The sequence below is a fragment of the Giraffa tippelskirchi genome, chromosome 13 (genome assembly GCF_054371585.1).
Source record: "Giraffa tippelskirchi isolate mGirTip1 chromosome 13, T2T-mGirTip1v1.2.pri, whole genome shotgun sequence".
Classification (NCBI taxonomy): Eukaryota; Metazoa; Chordata; class Mammalia; order Artiodactyla; family Giraffidae; genus Giraffa; species Giraffa tippelskirchi.
The window spans coordinates 78866701-78883707 of NC_137287.1; the positions used below are offsets into that span (position 1 = coordinate 78866701).

The 17007-nt window shown below is 43.3% G+C and overlaps 1 protein-coding gene across 3 annotated transcripts in view; it reads right to left on the bottom strand.

The window, feature by feature from the left end:
- PCSK2 (proprotein convertase subtilisin/kexin type 2) overlaps nucleotides 1-17007 on the bottom strand; it is a 237542-nt gene that overhangs the window by 87486 nt on the left and 133049 nt on the right. For all 3 annotated transcript variants that reach the window (XM_081554006.1, XM_081554007.1, XM_081554008.1), the window contains 3 exons: nucleotides 13654-13767; nucleotides 11603-11711; nucleotides 6290-6327 (listed from right to left, as the gene is read on the bottom strand). In XM_081554006.1, coding sequence (XP_081410132.1) covers nucleotides 6290-6327; nucleotides 11603-11711; nucleotides 13654-13767 — 261 coding nt within the window. The remainder of the gene's footprint in view (nucleotides 1-6289; nucleotides 6328-11602; nucleotides 11712-13653; nucleotides 13768-17007) is intronic.

Below are 17007 nucleotides of genomic sequence, written 5' to 3' on the forward strand. Positions count from 1 at the left end.
TGCATCAGGTGGCCAAAGTATTGGAGTTTCAGCTTCAGCATCAGTCCTTCCAATGAATATTCAGGGTTGATTTCCTTTGGGATTGACTGGTTGGATCTCCTTGCAGTCCCAGGGACTCTCAAGAGTTTTTTCCAACACCACAGTTCAAAAGCATCAATTCTTCAGCACTCAAAATCTGGGAATATTGTCAAAGAAATACATGTGATGAGGCTTATTCCTAGAGATTTTGTTTCTGTAGGTCTGGGATGGGGCCAGACAAATCTGTTTTCTCTTAGGCTGGGATGGCCTCGGTCACTATGAGAGGACCTGGAAGAGGGTCTAGCATGGGAAACTGTAAAGCTGCTGCATAAAAATGACCCTAATATGTCAGTGAGACCTCTTCCTTCCATCTTGGCTTTGAGCAAAGGGTCCTCTCTCCCTGTTCCTTCTGTTGGCTTGGATATTCTTTTTCAAATCCATCTTTGAGATTGACTTGTGTAACCTTCACATTTCACCCTCTGCTCTCCTAGCTTCACAGTCTTACATTGAGTCTGGAGGTGCCCTGTTTTCTCTTTTGATAACACTATGCTCATATCCCTGTTTCTCCATCAGGACAGGCTGCCTGTGTCATCTCAACTTTTTTCAGAAAGAAATGGATGTTTATTGAGTGTCTGTTATCTTTCAGGGGCCTCCCAGATGGCTCAGTGGTAAAGAATCCACCTGCAGTGCAGGAGACTTGGGTTTGATCCCTGGGTTGGGAAGATCCCCTAGAGAAGGAAATGGCAACCCACTCCAGTATTCTTGCCTGGGAAATCGCACGGACAGAGGAGCCTGGCGGGCTACAGTCCATGGGGCCGCAAAGAGTCGGACACAACTGAGTGACTGAGCACACACACTATCTATAGGGAGCTACACACACAGTCTTTCAACGATACCTCACAGCACACCTGATAGGAAATTAAAGTTCACAGAGGTTTACTTTGTGAGTCTAAGGTTGCAGGTCTGTGAGCCGGGGAGCCGGGAGTCACGCTCAAGTTTCACTCAGTTTCCACGTTGGCCCTGGGGGTGCGCTGGCCGCTCCCCCAGTGTCAGCCCCACGCCCTGCCTGGCCCTGTTCTGTGTGGGTGGCAGGCAATCTGGAGAGAACTGGCTGACACTCACTGGGGTCTCTTCCCTGGTAAACTACTGGCCTTCAAGTGTTTGTTTCAGGTCTGCCTCTGAGAAAACCCCCACCACAGAGGGAGGCCCTCTCTGGATTTTACAGAACCGCCAGCCATTGCTTCACCGTGTCAGCTTCAGCAGAGCAGGCTTGGGAGCAAAGCAGGAGATGCTGGGTTTCACCTGTCCCACACCCTGAAAGCTGCCACCTCGGTCATGCCTGCCTGTCCTTGAACAGAAGTCTCCCTCTATTCTGCAGGCCTGGGAGGACCCCATACTTGGACCTGCACCGTGAACTCGTGATCATTGCTGCAGGGGACCACCCAGCACAAAGACAGCGACCCCCGCTGCCTGCCCACCCCTCACCTGCAAGTCACGCCCCAGGCCTATGTCCTTTTGGACCACAGGCTCTTCTGAAGAACCTCTGTGTCTGGTTTCTCTTCCTCAGGGCTCACCCACAGTGGGCCCAGTGTATGGCCATCTGATGGAGTTGCAGCCCATATCCAGACCGTTTCTCCAGAGAGGCTGGGTAAAGGAACACTGATTTCAACTTGGTCTGAAATAGGGACTTGGCCAAGACTCATTCCATGTTGTTACTATTGAGATGAAGAGAGATAATTTATTTATTTGGAATAGTGAGCGTGAGCGTTTACCAGGGAGAGTGGATCCTCAGGTTAAATTCAATCATGGAACAACAGAGCAACAGTGGAAGTGGCTGCTATCATTTCTTGCTCCTAACACTCAACAGATTCAGGGTGGAGTTGTTGAATTGAATTAACACTAATGACTTACATTTATATATTAATTTGCAGTTTTCAGAGGATTTAAATTCTCAGTTTAAATGGAAAGAATATTGGACGACCAGCCTACCTTGAGTCTTGTCTTTTAATACACAGAATAAACAAGCTTTGATAATAATTCTGCTCCGGGAAACGTTTTCCCTGGTTTGATTATGAAGAAGTTTTTGTCCTTTTGTCTAAGAGCCCTTGATAGGGGCTTTAACTTCTCACTGAGCACGTTTATGTTTATTTTAACCTTTAATAAGTTGCCAAGTCACCCTCCCTCAGGCACATGTTGCCAGGACCCAGCCTGTCATTTCCACGTCCTTGATGGGCTCCAGCTGCCTGTTCCCACTTCAGTTTGTCGAGGGGTTTTCCCGAGATGTTGGGGAGGGCAGAGGTGCTGGAGTCTTAACATCCCCTGGGAGCGGCCCTCAGCAATGACTGATGGGAGCTGCAGTTCTCCCATCCCATGTGGGAGAACTCTAGTGCCCAGCACGTGCTCACAGATGCCCCAGTGGGATTAAGTTTTGGCTGGTTTGCCATGGTGACTTGCTTGAAATGCACCTACTGCTGGCTGCCTTCCCTCCAGCATCTCATTCTCCCTGCCTCTCATCTTGCTTCCTAAGGTCACCTCCCAAATAAACCACTTGCCCTCAAACCCTTGTCTCAGGTCTGCTTCAGCTGGAACCCAAACGCGGACCTTCCCAAAGTAAGTACATCTCTCTAGAAGAGCACTGGTTAGCTCTCGAATCCAAGACATTAAGTCACCTAACAAGGTGTGAAGCTGCCTGTTAATCCTTTGCTCAAACAATTTTCGAGTTTATCACCATCCATTGACTTCACTGCCCTCTTCGGCAGGTCTACTCCACTTGCCATCCTCATTCTGTTAATTGTAGTGTAAAATTTTTAATTAAAAATAAAGAAGATAAATCTTGCAGCTTTAAAGTTGCTTTAAGGTAGCTTTAAAGTTGTCACTCTCAACTACCCAGAGTGAAGGAGACATGTGACTGGTGAAAACTAGCTGGTTCAAGTTTTCCGCCAAGGAGTTAAGGATGAGCTATTTGGGTGTTCAGTTTTCTCACTTCCACCAAAGACAGAGGACATTTTCAAAGGCATGTATAGTTAGATATACTCACTTCATAAAGTTAAAAGTGTTTTGGTGAGTGCTGAAGACATGGACCTTCCTCTGGAAGTTGTTGAATCGTGCGGTTCTATCCAGAGCTCACAGTTTCCATTTGGGTCTTAGATATCATCTAGTTTAAGTCATTTCTTCAACAACCCTGCCAAATGGCCATCAGTGCTCTTCATGAACATTCTCAGGTAAGGAGAGCTCATTACTTCCTGGGAGAGCTAATGCTTTTTATTTATTCCTTAGTCATTAGATAGTTTTTGCTTTAACTGAACTGAAATCCTTCTGCAATGGTCACTCACTGGTGGGAATTTTCATGGGAGAAACTACTGAACAGGTTGAATGCCTCACCCATTCTAGAGAACTGGAAATATTTGAAAATGCATTTAATGTGCTTCTTAAGTTGTGTTTTTTTTCCAATTCTTTTCACTCTCCTTAGCCTGTTGTGGTTTGGAGATCCTCAATCACCCTTGTCACCGTCTGTCACTATCTCTCTAAGAGTGAGATGCCCATTGGAGGCAACCTAGTTGTCCAATTATTGGGGATTGGAGAGTTTAAGTAAATTACCGCATGAGGCAATACTATACAGCTTTTATAATCAGGTTTTGAAGATTATTTGATAATATAAAAATATCATGACATAACACATGGAAGGGGGTATACTGTATATGCAACCAGAGCCCAATTTTATTAGAAATATACACACAGAAATGAAGCCCAAAATATGTCAAAATGTTAAGAACGGTGATATCACTAGTTCTGAATCTGTTTTATGTTTTCCCGCATGTTCTATAGGGGACATGTATTTATTTTTTAATTAGAAACATTTGTTTTGGAAAGAAACAAAGGAAAGTAAAGGAAAAAAGAAAACAGCCCTCAAAGAACTCATAGACTTTTCAGATGTGTTCTGATATTGCAGATGTGAGGGGAGCTGACACCCCTCAATGTGTATCTTTCACTTTCCCAAGTTCAGATGAGAGTTTTTGGCAGGTGAATGACACTGTCCACTGGCATTATACCTACCTTTCATCAGAGCCCCAGAAGAATTTTTTTCCCACTTGAATTACTGTCTGTTTTTAATCTGGTGACTGGTGTTGGGAACAGCTGTCACAGAAATACCTGGGCTGGGCAGGGGTGGCAAGTCCAATCTCCCAGTAAGTGGCCTTAGAAAGAGAGAGGCATGTGCTGCCTGCTGTCCAGCCTGACTGGCAGCCACCCCACAGTGATGCTCTACACGTTGCAAGAGGAACTCATCCAGGGAGGAGACTAGAAGTGCCTCAGTTGCAAGGGCAGCCCTGAGGCCAAACCTCTGCCTACAACTGGTTGTCCCTACCATTTCTCCATAAGGAAGGGCCTCCGAGATAAGAACCTGGGAGAAAACGAGACACATGCATCTCTCCACCTCTCCTTGGCAAAATCTCCATGGTTCTGCAGTTCTGGGGGAGGCAGGGCTTTGGCATAGACCAGGCGGCAAAAGTGGTAAAGAATCCACCTGCCAATGCTGGAGACACAAGAGATGTCTCCATCCCTGGGTGGAGAAGATCCCCTGGAGAAAGAAACGGCAACCCACTCCAGTATTCTTGCCTGGAAAAGTCCATGGACAGAGGAGTCTGGCGGGCTACAGTCCATGGAGTCGAGAAGAGCTGGACACGTGAATGCACACATGAGGCTTTCAAGGAGACAGACAAGGCCCTGTGTGGGGCGGTCCCTCTAAGAAAGCAGAGGAACAGCCAGGCAGTGGCTCCATGTGCCAGCAGGGAGGTCGGAGAGGAGGAGCACCTGCTGTCCTTAGACTCTGCAGATGGTTGGGAGTCTGAATCTATTGATACAGCTCCTAGACAGCTCTTCCTTTTTTTTTTTTTTTCCTTGGTCTATTTTTTTAAAGTCTTTACTGAATTTGTTACATTATTGTTTCTGTTTTACCTTTTGGTTTTTTAACCCCAAGGCATGTGGGGTCTTAGCTCTCCGACCAGGGAATCGAACCTACACCCCTCGTGTTGGAAGATGAAGTCTTTACAACTGGACCACCAGGGAAGTCCCAGTTCTTTATTGCCTGATCTAGCAGAGTGGATTCCCATACATCCAGTGAGCTTTGGATCGATGACTGTCGTTTCTCTCTGGAGGCACACTGGCTGGACAATGCCAATGATTAATTTAACTTTTTTTTTTCCATTAAAAAAGATGCTCAGCCCAGTGCACACTCTTCTAGGTTTATAAGACCCGTGAGATCAATAGAAACCCAGCATGTCTGTGCTCTGCTTCCCGATTCCCCACACGCATGTAAAATCTTCCTTCTTGTTTTGCAGTGTGGACACACACCTTCCAGGAAGAACGTGGATCCCCAAATATTTCTTCTTGTTAATCATCTTTCCTCTATTTAAATCTATATTCTCTAAATATATGAGTCTCTTCAGCAACCAAAATACATTAAAAAAGATACCTAGATCTGGAATTTATAGGAGAAATATAGCTTAGTAATAGTTTGGGCTATTTTAAGTGACTATACAGATGCGTGAATGGTATACTCCCTGGGGTTATAGTACAGCGATCACTTAAGCTTAAAGGGTTTGCCAACCTTATCAGGAATCAGCAGGTGACTTGCTGGGTCAAAAGTCAGAGCCCAGACACTTATTGTGATTCCCTGTTAATATTTCTCCTCTGTCAAGGGATGCTATATGCCATATTTGGATTTATGGAGAAAGTCAGTGTGCAGAGCTCGTCAGGACAAAGAGAATCTTAAGAAGGTGGCATGCTTGTTCTCATAAAGCTGTGGTTGACATGCGAGTTGCTGCCCTCTTGGGCTTTTTGCTGTTGGTTCTGTCCAGCAAGAACCCAAATGGCTCATTTCCACCCTCCATTCAATGTCCTCAGCTGTAGCTGATTTTAAACTTTGCCAAGGCTCTCTCTCCCTGCTCCCTCTTCCTTTTCTTTCTTGACACTTTGTTCTTTCAGACCTTGTTTCCTTCTTTTTTTTCTCCAAAGTCACTCACCTTTGCCTGCTCCGGGCCCCACACCTTGTCTGTCTGTCTTTGACTCGAGCTTCAGCTTCCACAGGATGGGCCGTCTGGCATGCATGTGTGTGTAGGGTACCTGTGTGCCCTTGGTGTGGCCTCCGTGCAGGCAGGTGTGTGTGTGTGTGTGTGTGTGTGTGTGTGTGTGTGTGTGTGTGTCCTCCCACCACCAGGGGCACCAGAACATTTAGGACACGCACGATTCCCCACACAGGGCAGCTTGCACTTACGTAGTTTGAGGCCAGATCCGGGTGGAGATAGTCAATTCCTGTGAAAAGACAAGAACACAGGAATAGAGGGTTAATACCTGCCACGTGTCCTCAGGAAACCTGGTCAAGAAGACGCCTTTCGTGCTGGCATCAGAAGATGAGGAGGAGGTGAGTGCTGGGCCCCTACCTCACGTACCCCTGGGGGAGGGCACTGCCCCCCCACATGCAGAGCCAGTGGCCACTGGATGTGTCAGAGGAGTGAAGCCAGTTGTAGCTCGAGGCCCTAGCATAACACTTCTGACATAAATGTCAGCTTAGTGGCCCCAAGATGGACATCTTATCAGAGAAGTGATCTAAGAGAGATTTGTGGAAGTCCTGACATTTCTAAAGCATCAGCTGGCATTTCTTCTGAAATGAAGCCTGCCCTGGGGAGGAAAAGTGATGATTATTTAACAGGGCTCAGACAGCAGTGGATTAGGAGAGCATTGCCTGGCATGGAAATAACAAGAGGAACATGGCTTGGCGAGAAAAGCCATTAGGCAAAGGGCAAGTGTGGAGGTGTCCTGGAGGTGTCCCAGGTGGGAACTGGTTCTTCGTTTTGCAGAAAGCTTTCCAGGGAGCCCAAGGCCATGCGTCTCCTGGTGGGAGTCCTGTGCTTTCTCCTGCATGTGGCCTGTCTTGCTGTCCAAGCGTCATTACAACAGTAGGATTATGGTCCCTGATGCTGCTGGGTGCCATCAACATGTAGATCTCAGTAAGCACTGTGGAACTTCAAAGGGAAAATTGCAAAGCTCTCATCCAGGTCTGTGGTATCATCTAATCATTGAAAAGCAGCAACAACATCAAGCATCCAGCCCTCTCAGAAACTGGCTGGGATCCTGCACTACCTAGCATCATGGTTAGGAGTATAGACTTTGGAGTCAAAGACCAGAGTTTTAATCCCAACCATGCTGTTGACTAGCTGAGTGACTTCAGGCAAGGTACTTGGCCTCTCTGTGCTTGCGTTCTTCTCAATGCAGTAGGGGTGAAAACAGTGTGGTCTTATTCCAGAGGCATCAGTAAATCTATTGGGTTGCAATATTTGCAAGCGAGAGTCATCATTAAGTCTTGATCATCATTAAATGTCGATCATCTTTACTGCAAGCATAACAAGGCCGGACCACATTGTAGCTTTGTCCTGCAAAAAAGAACTTGCATCCAAATGTATATTTTTAAAAGGAAGTTTTCCTTTTTGTTTTCTGGCTGCACAAGAAATTCCTGGGAGTCACTGATCTACTGATGTTTTCACATCAGAAGCAATTGCTGTTGTTAGTCTGCTTTCTACAGTTTGGGAGATAATAGCCAGGCCCTTCTCCTCCACCTCTTTTACCCTGCTCCTCCAAACTGCAGGAAGACAGGGGGAAGAAGATATAAAGGCTAATATTTTTAAAGTTTAAGACCCTTGTTCTGGACCCTGATTCAGAGATGTCAGTGTAGGCTGTGCGATGGAGCTGGGGACAAGCACAGGCTGTGAATCTACCAGATCCAGTTCTATCCGGGTTCAGGCACTGAAATGTTTGTGTGACTCTGGCCGCATAGACTTTCTGAGTCTCAGCTTCCTCATCTTTGAAACGGAAGTACTGTTCTCCTTGAAAAGCAGTATTTGAGGTCAGAGCCAGTTCATTGAAAATGTTTAGCTTGCAGTAAACATGTAACCAATTACATTCCTTGCATCCTCATCAGTACCTTCATTGACCACATTACTAGAGTTTTGTGGATGGTGCAGAGAAGAAGAAATATTTCAAAAAGTCTACAGGTTTTATTTTCTTGAGCTCCAAAATCACTGCAGACAGTGACTGCAGCCATGAAATGAAAAGATGCTTGCTCCTTGGGAGAAAAGCTATGACAAACCTAGACAGCATATTAAAAAGCAGAGACATCACTTTGCTGACAAAGGTCTGTCTCGTCAAAGCTATAGTTTTTGCAGTAGTCATGTATGGATGTGAGAGTTGGACTATAAAGAAAGCTGAGCGCCAAAGAATTGATGTTTTTGAACTGTGGTGTTGGAGAAGACTCTTGAGAGTCCCTTGGACTGCAAGGAGATCAAATCAGTCCATCCTAAGGGAAATCAGTCCTGAATATTCATTGGAAGGACTGATGCTGAAGCTGCAGCTCCAATACTTTGGCCACCTGAGGCAAAGAGCTGACTCATTAGAAAAGACCTTGATGCTGGGAAAGACTGAGGGCAGGAAGAGAAAGGGGTGACAGAGGATGAGTTGGTTGGATGGCATCACTGACTCCAGGGACAGGAGTGTAAGCAAACTCTGGGAGATAGTGAAGGACAGGGAAGCCTGGTGTGCTGCAGTCCATGGGGTTGCAAAGAGTCATGTCCGCATGACTGAGCGACTGAATAACAATAGCAACTCGGTTTAGAGTGTAGTATTGAAATTAAATTGTCTTATATGTTTGTTGAAATTGGTTACATTTTGTGCACTCATTGTTAGGCAAAACATGTTGTTACAAACAGATAAGTTTAAAAGAAAAGATATACACACATGCAGAGAATAAGTTTCTTTTTCCCTAACAGTTAATTTTTAAAATATGGCTTCATGTTCTGATGATTCAAGTTACTTAGGAGAGAAATTTTCTAAGATGTGGTAGTCTCATCTCTGTGATGGGAAAATATTGAAGCCAAGAAATAATTTGAAGACAGAAGGAAATCAGAATTAAAACAAGATAAATTTAGCCTAATTAAAATAAAGGATCTTTAATTAGGTTAAGTGGAAAACTGAATGTTAAGTTAGAACAGACACAGAATTTGCTCTGAGGAAGAAGATTATTGACAGATGGATTAAGGATGACAGACATGATCCAGAAAAATAATAATGAACTAAGCATGAAAATGATAACCTGGTAATTAAATAGTATTTCAATGTTTTGGTATATTTGATTATCTTTTGAGGTGGAAGGCACTGAATACATCTTCTTAATCAGCTTATTTATTTTTCAATTCTTGTATTATTAATGGATTCATTCTTGTTTTCATTCACAGGTTTATGTTCAGCAATCAATGCCAGGTGCTACACAGGTCTTGGAAAAACAGACCATTTAGACACAGAACCTGAGCTGAACAGCCACCTAAGGCTTGCAGTCTACAGGGAGCGCTGACTCATTACCAGAAAATCATGATGTAATATGGTGCACAAATGACAAATACTTGGTTATACTTTTGTTCAGAAACCATTAGTATCCTGTCTTTAGTTTGAAAGTCTACTCTGCTGCTGCTGCTGCTGCTGCTAAGTCGCTTTAGCCGTGTCTGACTCTGTGCGACCCTATAGATGGCAGCCCACCAGGCTCCGCCGTCCCTAGGATTCTCCAGGCAAGAATACTGGAGTGGGTTGCCATTTCCTTCTCCAGTGCATGAAAGGGAAAAGTGAAAGTGAAGTCACTCAGTTGTGTCCGACTCTTAGCGACCCCATGGACTGTAGCCTACCAGGCTCCTCCATCCATGGGATTTTCCAGGCAAGAGTATTGGAGTGGGGTGCCATTGCCTTCTCCGGAAAGTCTACTCTGCAACAGTCCAAATCCTCAGGAATCGCTGGCAGTTCTGGAGCCCTCAGGGAATCAACAAGGGGCTGCTCCATGTACATATTCTTAGTTACAATGTTAACAGTTCAGTTGAGACTTTGGAGGCTTTGTAAGAACAAGGTGCCTGCCTGTGACCACTTTTAAGGGTGCTTCTCTGATCCACCAGATGCTTGGTGATGAAATGGTGATTACAGTATAACCTAGGCAGGTTCCCCCCAAACCTACATGCATCTTTCTCCTAGGTGAGCTGGCCTCAACCGTGGTGCTTTCTGAGCCAAAGCATCAGGAAGGAAAAACAGGTAAGCTGCCCACATTGGCATGAGTGTGCGCACACACATACACACACTCACTCTTGTGAGAGCTCCTTTTTTTTTCCTGTGAAAGCCCTCAGCCACTGGAGAAAGCTTTTGCCTCCACTTCAAAACATCTCACACCTCAGAAAACACTGGGCGTTGTTTTCTTGTCGATATTTAATTGAGTCCGCACAAAGACATGCCGATTTTAAGCATGCTGTCTGTCCTTGTTTTCCATCAATCCTGCTTCAAAAGCTTGCTTTAGAGAACACCATATTCTTTGAGGATCTTGAGAAGAGAAAGGCTCCATTGCTTCATCTCTGTACAGACTTCATATGTAATTGGACCAATGCTGGCCAGCGGAGCTTTCATGGAGGATCCAGACGGCTGATGAGAGGTGAGAGTACATCCCCAGTGAGAAGCCTGCAGGGTAGAGGTACTCCAGAATCTTGGCAGAGCCAATGGCACGTGTAGTCAGAAAAACAGCAGTTCATCAAACCCTTTGGTTTTCATATCATGGTCTATAAAAAATAAAGCTCCACTAAATCTTTGTCAGGCAGGCATGTGGGATAGAATTAACATTACAGGGGGGCAAGTATAGTAAAATGTGATCAGTTTGCTTTACCGGGGCTCATTCTGAAAGCAGCAATAAAGTCAAAATGCTCCAAACGCCAATCCTGCTACTAAAAAGCTATTTTGGGGATCTAGAGCCACACTGCCTAATGGAACTTTCTGTGATGACAGAAATGAAGTGGAATTGAATTGCCACTAGCCTCATGTGGTTATTGAGACCTTGAAATGAAGCGAATGTGATTGAAGAATTGAATTTTTAATTGTATTTAGCTTTAACTAATTAAGTCTTAAATGTAAATAGCCACATATGGCTAGTGGCTACTACATTGAACAGTGTGGATCTAGAGACATAGGTGGTAAATATAAACAGGTTTAGAAGCTGTTTCAAGGCAAGATATAAGCAGTGTTTGTTGTTGCTGTTGTTTAGTCACTAAGTCCTGTCTGGCTCTTTTGTGACCCCCATGGACTGTAGCCTGCCAGGTTCCTCTATCCATGGGATTTCCCAGGCAAGAATGCTGGAGTGGGTTGCCATTTCCTTCCCCAGGAGATCTTCCCAACCCAGGGATCAAACCCACATCTCTTGCATTGGCAGGTGGATTCTTTACCACTGAGCCACCAGGAAAGTCCAGTGGCCCCAATGAGAAATTATAATTCAGTGATTGTCAACTTTCGTTTGTTCATTAAAAAAATTTAAACTTATTAATTCAATACATATTTGTGAAGGGCTTGAGAATCACTGATGTGAGGAGGGTGAGGATGTTGCCACAGTATACATGACCATGCCCAGCCTCTGGCCCTCCTACCGCTGACTAGCATCTCCTGAACGATGGATCTTTTTCGTTCCAAAGACATGCAAAAGACACACTTGGTTCCAGATGAGTGAAGCCTTCGGAATACTCACCATCGTCCATAATTCCAATGGTAACACCTTTCCCTGTGTATCCCAGCTCCCAGGCTTCTGCCACATTCAAGTCGAGACCGGGAGTACCATCAGCTTGCCCGGTATTGATCTGGTTCAGGAATGCCAAAGCAGAGGCGCTTATTAGTTTTGTGTAGATAGTAAAGCACCAGATGGTAAGTATTTGCTTGACATACTCTGCAGCCGCCTGATATTTCAGGGCCAAATCAGAGGTCACGTCTTCCATGAAACAGGACTTTGGGGTGTTCCCTCCATCTACCTCTTCTAGTCTGCTCCTTCTGTTTTTTGATACACAGAACACCAATATTTTCTGTCTCATGGAAATATGCAAAAGCAATTTCTGTCTCCCTACCTCTTATTACTGGATCATCATCTTTAAACTCCTGAGGGCCAACATTGCAAGAAACCCTCCCCAGTTTAGAATTAAGTGTTCACAACACCTGTAGCTCTGTATTTATTCCTCACTTTTAGAATTTAGTTCATATTGTCTTGCTTTATTCTGATTTGAATAATTTCCTCACTAAATAACAATATCCTTTGCAAGAGGGAGCACACTCTATTTATCTTTTTAAGTACAATATCCCCATACCAAGTCTCACTTAAAAATATTTGTTGAACTGAATTAAAGAGAGCTGCCTCACCTTTAGTGCAAGTTCTAATATAAGAAATAAAAAAGCCTTCCCCCTTAAAAAAAATCAAAAAAGAAAGAAAAGGAAAAAAGAAAACTTCCATACAAATATGTTCACTACCCTCTTCTTATGCATTTTGTCCTGTGGAGATTCTCTCAAAGATAAATCATTAAAAAAAGGGAAGTTAGAGCTGGCATTGACAGATGCCCACAGTGACAAGTAGCTGGTTTGATGCTGCTGAAACGTGAATATCATTAGGGCTTTTTATAGAAATGACTTCTCCTCTCCTAGGCACATGTGAAGATGACACCTCATGCCCTGGAAGTTAGAACCATGTGACTGGTTTTGGCCAATGGAATGTGAGTTTACATGCCATTCATCATGTCCAGGCAGAAGCTTTAAGAGCCAGTGTGTGATTTGCTTTTCCCCCGCCATTGAGTTGCTCGTGTAACCAGGGGTTGGGATGCCCCTAAGATGAAGCCTGGGTACCTAAGGGATTTCAAAGTGTTGGATGCATAACGTGAGTGAGAAACAAGCTTTGATGTTGTTAGTCAACTCTGATTTGTGGGTTGTTTGTTATTGTAAGAAATCTAGGCGATCCTAATACACATAAACTCATTCAGTTACCCAGACTGGATTTGTAGAATTCCCTGCCCTGAAGCCTAGAGCATAGTCCAGCTCTGAAACTCCAAGGGAAAAATTGTGATGCATTCCTACAATGGGCTGTTTATAAATTACAAACATTTATAAAGTAGTTACCCCTTCCATTTCACATACCCTGCGGTTTAGGTTGGTTTGGAGGCACATGAGCCCATCTCTTTTAAACGTAACCCAACCCACCCAAATAGGTTGTGAAAATATATTCGTTTCACCAGACAGACTAGGATTCAGTGCCTTGAATCCTGCATCAGTTAAGCCCTACTGAATCGACTGCCATTATTGTAGGAAGCACTGATAGATGGTACTCCTGTGACTCTAGTCTCTGAGTTCTCTTGCTTATCCCTTGTGAAGTCACCTGACTCTTTCTCTTACACCTGTGGCCTCATCCTGGCCTCCCAGTCCTCTGCATTTTGAGGCCCTGGTTACTCCTCCAAGAACTTTGACTTGACTTTCACATGTTTCTGCAAGTCTTCACTTATACACTGGTCTGGGAGAAACTGAGCAGCTCTTGGTAGTTGCTTTGAACCCGGAAGGTCAAGGCTGTTTAGCAGTTCCAGAAAGAAAGCAGATTAGAGAACGAGATGGGTGGAGGGTGATGGAAAATCAATACTGATCTGAGGGGACAGAAAAGTTCCCCCAAGCTGGTGCTGGCTAGCATCCCACAGACTAATGAGGAAATAGAAATGCATCTTTTATCTGAAGTCCCAGGATGAGAACCATTATGAAAGGCACCGAGATGCTTACCAGGTACCATTGCTTCGTGAAAAGAGGGTCGTTCATGTTGATGTCGATCTCGTTGATGTCTCTGTACCCTCGCTTTTTCCGGTTGAATCCTTCCTGCTGCAAGGCCCTCTTTACCTGGAATGACAATGCTTGAGTGTTACCTGACTATCCGCCAAACACCCCTCTTCTAGAATTCATTTCCACAAATCAAAATTCTGTTTGTATATAATGTGTGTGTGTGTGAGTGTGTTTTTTTTCTTTCCTCAGTAGAAGCTGAGCTCATGTCATGTACACTCTTACTTTCTGATTATTTCCCAAGATAATTTACTGTTGTTTGCATAGAACAAAAAGGCCATGGGGATGGCCTTCAGTGAGTTTTGTGAAAATAAGAATTAGGTGGAGATAAGGTGGTAGGGGGCATTAGGTGAAATAAAACAATGAAACACTTGCATTCAGGGAATGCATGTGATTTCAGAGAGGGAAGGGGTGGACCCACCACAGACTAGTTTTCTGGAGGCACCACAGTGAAGAGGAAAAGTTAAAATTTTACATAACTTCCTGCTCCCTCTGCCTCTGTAACCCAGCTTGCTCTTTACAAAGTCTAGATCACGTAGGTCTTAGAAAGTGGGGACTCACAATACTAGGAACTGGAGCTTATCTCACTCACCCTTGTCCTGCTCTTTGCAATCGCCCTAGCCCCTGCAAACCTGCTTAATCATGCCTGTCCGTGTATAAAAAACTCTGTAACCCCTTTGTTCGGGGCTCAGAGCTTTGAGTGTTAACTCCTCTGGGCCCGGCATAATAAACCTGAGTTCTCCAACTCTCTGAGTGTGGTGCTTGGTTTCTCCAGTACGGGTTTCTGCAACATTTCTGGAGGCCTCAGCGAGATTGCAACCATGCCGGCCCCTTGAGCCGCCAGACTGGTGGCTTGCGAAGGAACCCCAAGGCGAACGAGGAGGTGAGCCACCTGGCGGTATTCCAGGGTCTCTTTCGGACGGGTGTTCTGACTCTCCGGATGGCTGAGCCCCGACCGGACTCGTTGGAGGGAAGGAACAAGTCCCCAGGATTGGTCACAGGATAAGGTAAGGCTCCAGGGCTGGTCCCCAGGCAGGGACCTACCCCAGTGGGTAGAAGGGGAGACTGATCACTTCCTTGGGCTCCCAGGAAGGGAGCATCAGATAGGGAGAACTGGGGACTCGGGAAGAAGGGAGGCATCGGAATAGCCTCTGAATGATTGCTGACTGAACGCAGTGAGAGAAATTTTTTCTCTTTTTGGAAACTGCAAAGCCAATTCTTTTTAGATATACAATTAAAAACAATTAGCTTGTTAAAAGTCCTGCCTAGGAAAAAGTTTGAAGTTAACCCTTTCCATGTCCTTGAAATACACAATCAACTTTGCCTGAGACCTTAGCCTTGGACAAATTAGAATTTCAAGCAAAGAAAAAAAGGTGTCAAACAGATATTTTAAATCTCAAACAAAAAACCACAAGATCTCTGTGAGTCTTTCTATCTGGATTTATGTATCTCTCAGTGTATGTCTTTTGTTTTTTTCTGATAATATTGTTGAAGTTGTAAATGAGTTCTAATTTAATTGGCCTGAAGAAAAGTAAGTGCTTACAAATAAAACAATTCTAAATACAAGAAAAATTAGCCTAAATAAATTTCAGATTCACGTGAACTGGGAAATATTCAATATTAAATATCTAGTATTAATGTTTGTTTGCTAATCTAATAAGGAAGTAGGATGTATGTTTTTAATAAAAAAGGTATAAAAATAACATACTTTATAAATGGAAAACAGGGTAGGTTTGACTTACAGGTGGCTGTTACAGAAAGTGATTAAAAGTTTGTGGAAAGTGGACCCTAAAAAGTTTTGTACATGGTTGGGACTGACTAAGTTTAAAATCTATTTAATTAAGCTTACCTAAATGAGTTTAAAGTAAGTGGGTGCAAAACTTGAATTTGGCTTTTCTCTCTGTTAAGAGGACATATTTTCTTCAGATGTTGAACTGCTTTTATTAATAGATTTATGTTTCTTTACCTCTTAATTGATCTGTTCTATATTTACCTCTGAACTCTTTTGTTAACTTTGGCTAAGTAAATAACTATTATTTCACAGTAACTTATATGATCCTACCCGACTGAGTGTTATAAACCCTTTTGATGTTTATCGACAAAACTTCCTAAATAATTTGACTTCCAGCTAACTTCGGGGTGCTTCAGAGGGCCCCTGAGACATCCCAAAGAGCTATTAAGTTACTTGGGCTCATTGGACATGTTAAATTACATGGGAAGTACTGTTAAAGGAGTGAAAAATCTTTTCAGGTTATACTGTATGGTTGATGTTACTAATATAGATATCCTAAAATTATGTGAAATACATAGAGATCTGATATGTCCTGATAAAATATGGTTAATTATAATTTTAGTTATCATATTAAAGTGTTATGATCAGGTTTCTCTGTCAATTACAACAGAATCAGATTTTAAACATGCTTTCTATGGTTTTATTCTCACGCCTTTAGAAAAATACTGCTAGTTCTTCAAGATTTACAGAAAAGACTTTCTAAGATTAAGTAGGTAAACAAATTTTGTTATTAACAGTAAGCTGGTGCCAGACTGGAATTTGGTTTTTTCTCTATTTAGAGAACAAAGTTTTCTTAGAATGCAGCTTTTGATAACAGATTATGAGTATCTTTGCCTTTAAGTGATTTATATTTGTTTTTAAAATCTTTTTGTTACTTTGATAAAGTAAATAAACATTATTTAAGATTATGGTACATGTAGACAAAGTTCGTTCTGCTTCAACAACAGCAACGAAATAATCCCTCATGGTTAGGCTTTTGCTATCCTGATGTTCTTAAAACACGGCAAGAGTCTGCTCCTAAATCAGGAAATTAAAAATGGATAAACAACAGCTGAAAATCAAAGAGCAAGGTTTATGCGAAATCCAAGACAGCCGCTTGGCTTTTCCCAGCTCCCTGACAGACCTCATTTTTATTTGATGGGTTAAAGCCTTCCCTGGATATAGTGTTAATGCCCTCACAATGAGTTCTCCAAAAAAAGTAAAAATTATGTTTCACTAAACATTAAGTTCTAGTTTTGCTATTTAAGGTCTGTGTTTACTAAGACTCACTTCTGAGATAGGTCCTTGTTATGTTATATTGCTGAAAGCTTTAATTAAGTTATTAAAAAGACACTCAAAGATTGTTTCTAAAGCTTATCTCAGTAACCAATCTTTGGATAAAGGTCAGATGCTCCATTATGTACAACCAGGAGATGAACTCTTGGCTATAATCATTTAACTGAGTCAGATGACCTGGGGTATATGGGGCTATACCCAATGAACGTTCTTGACTTAAATTCTTGCTTGTG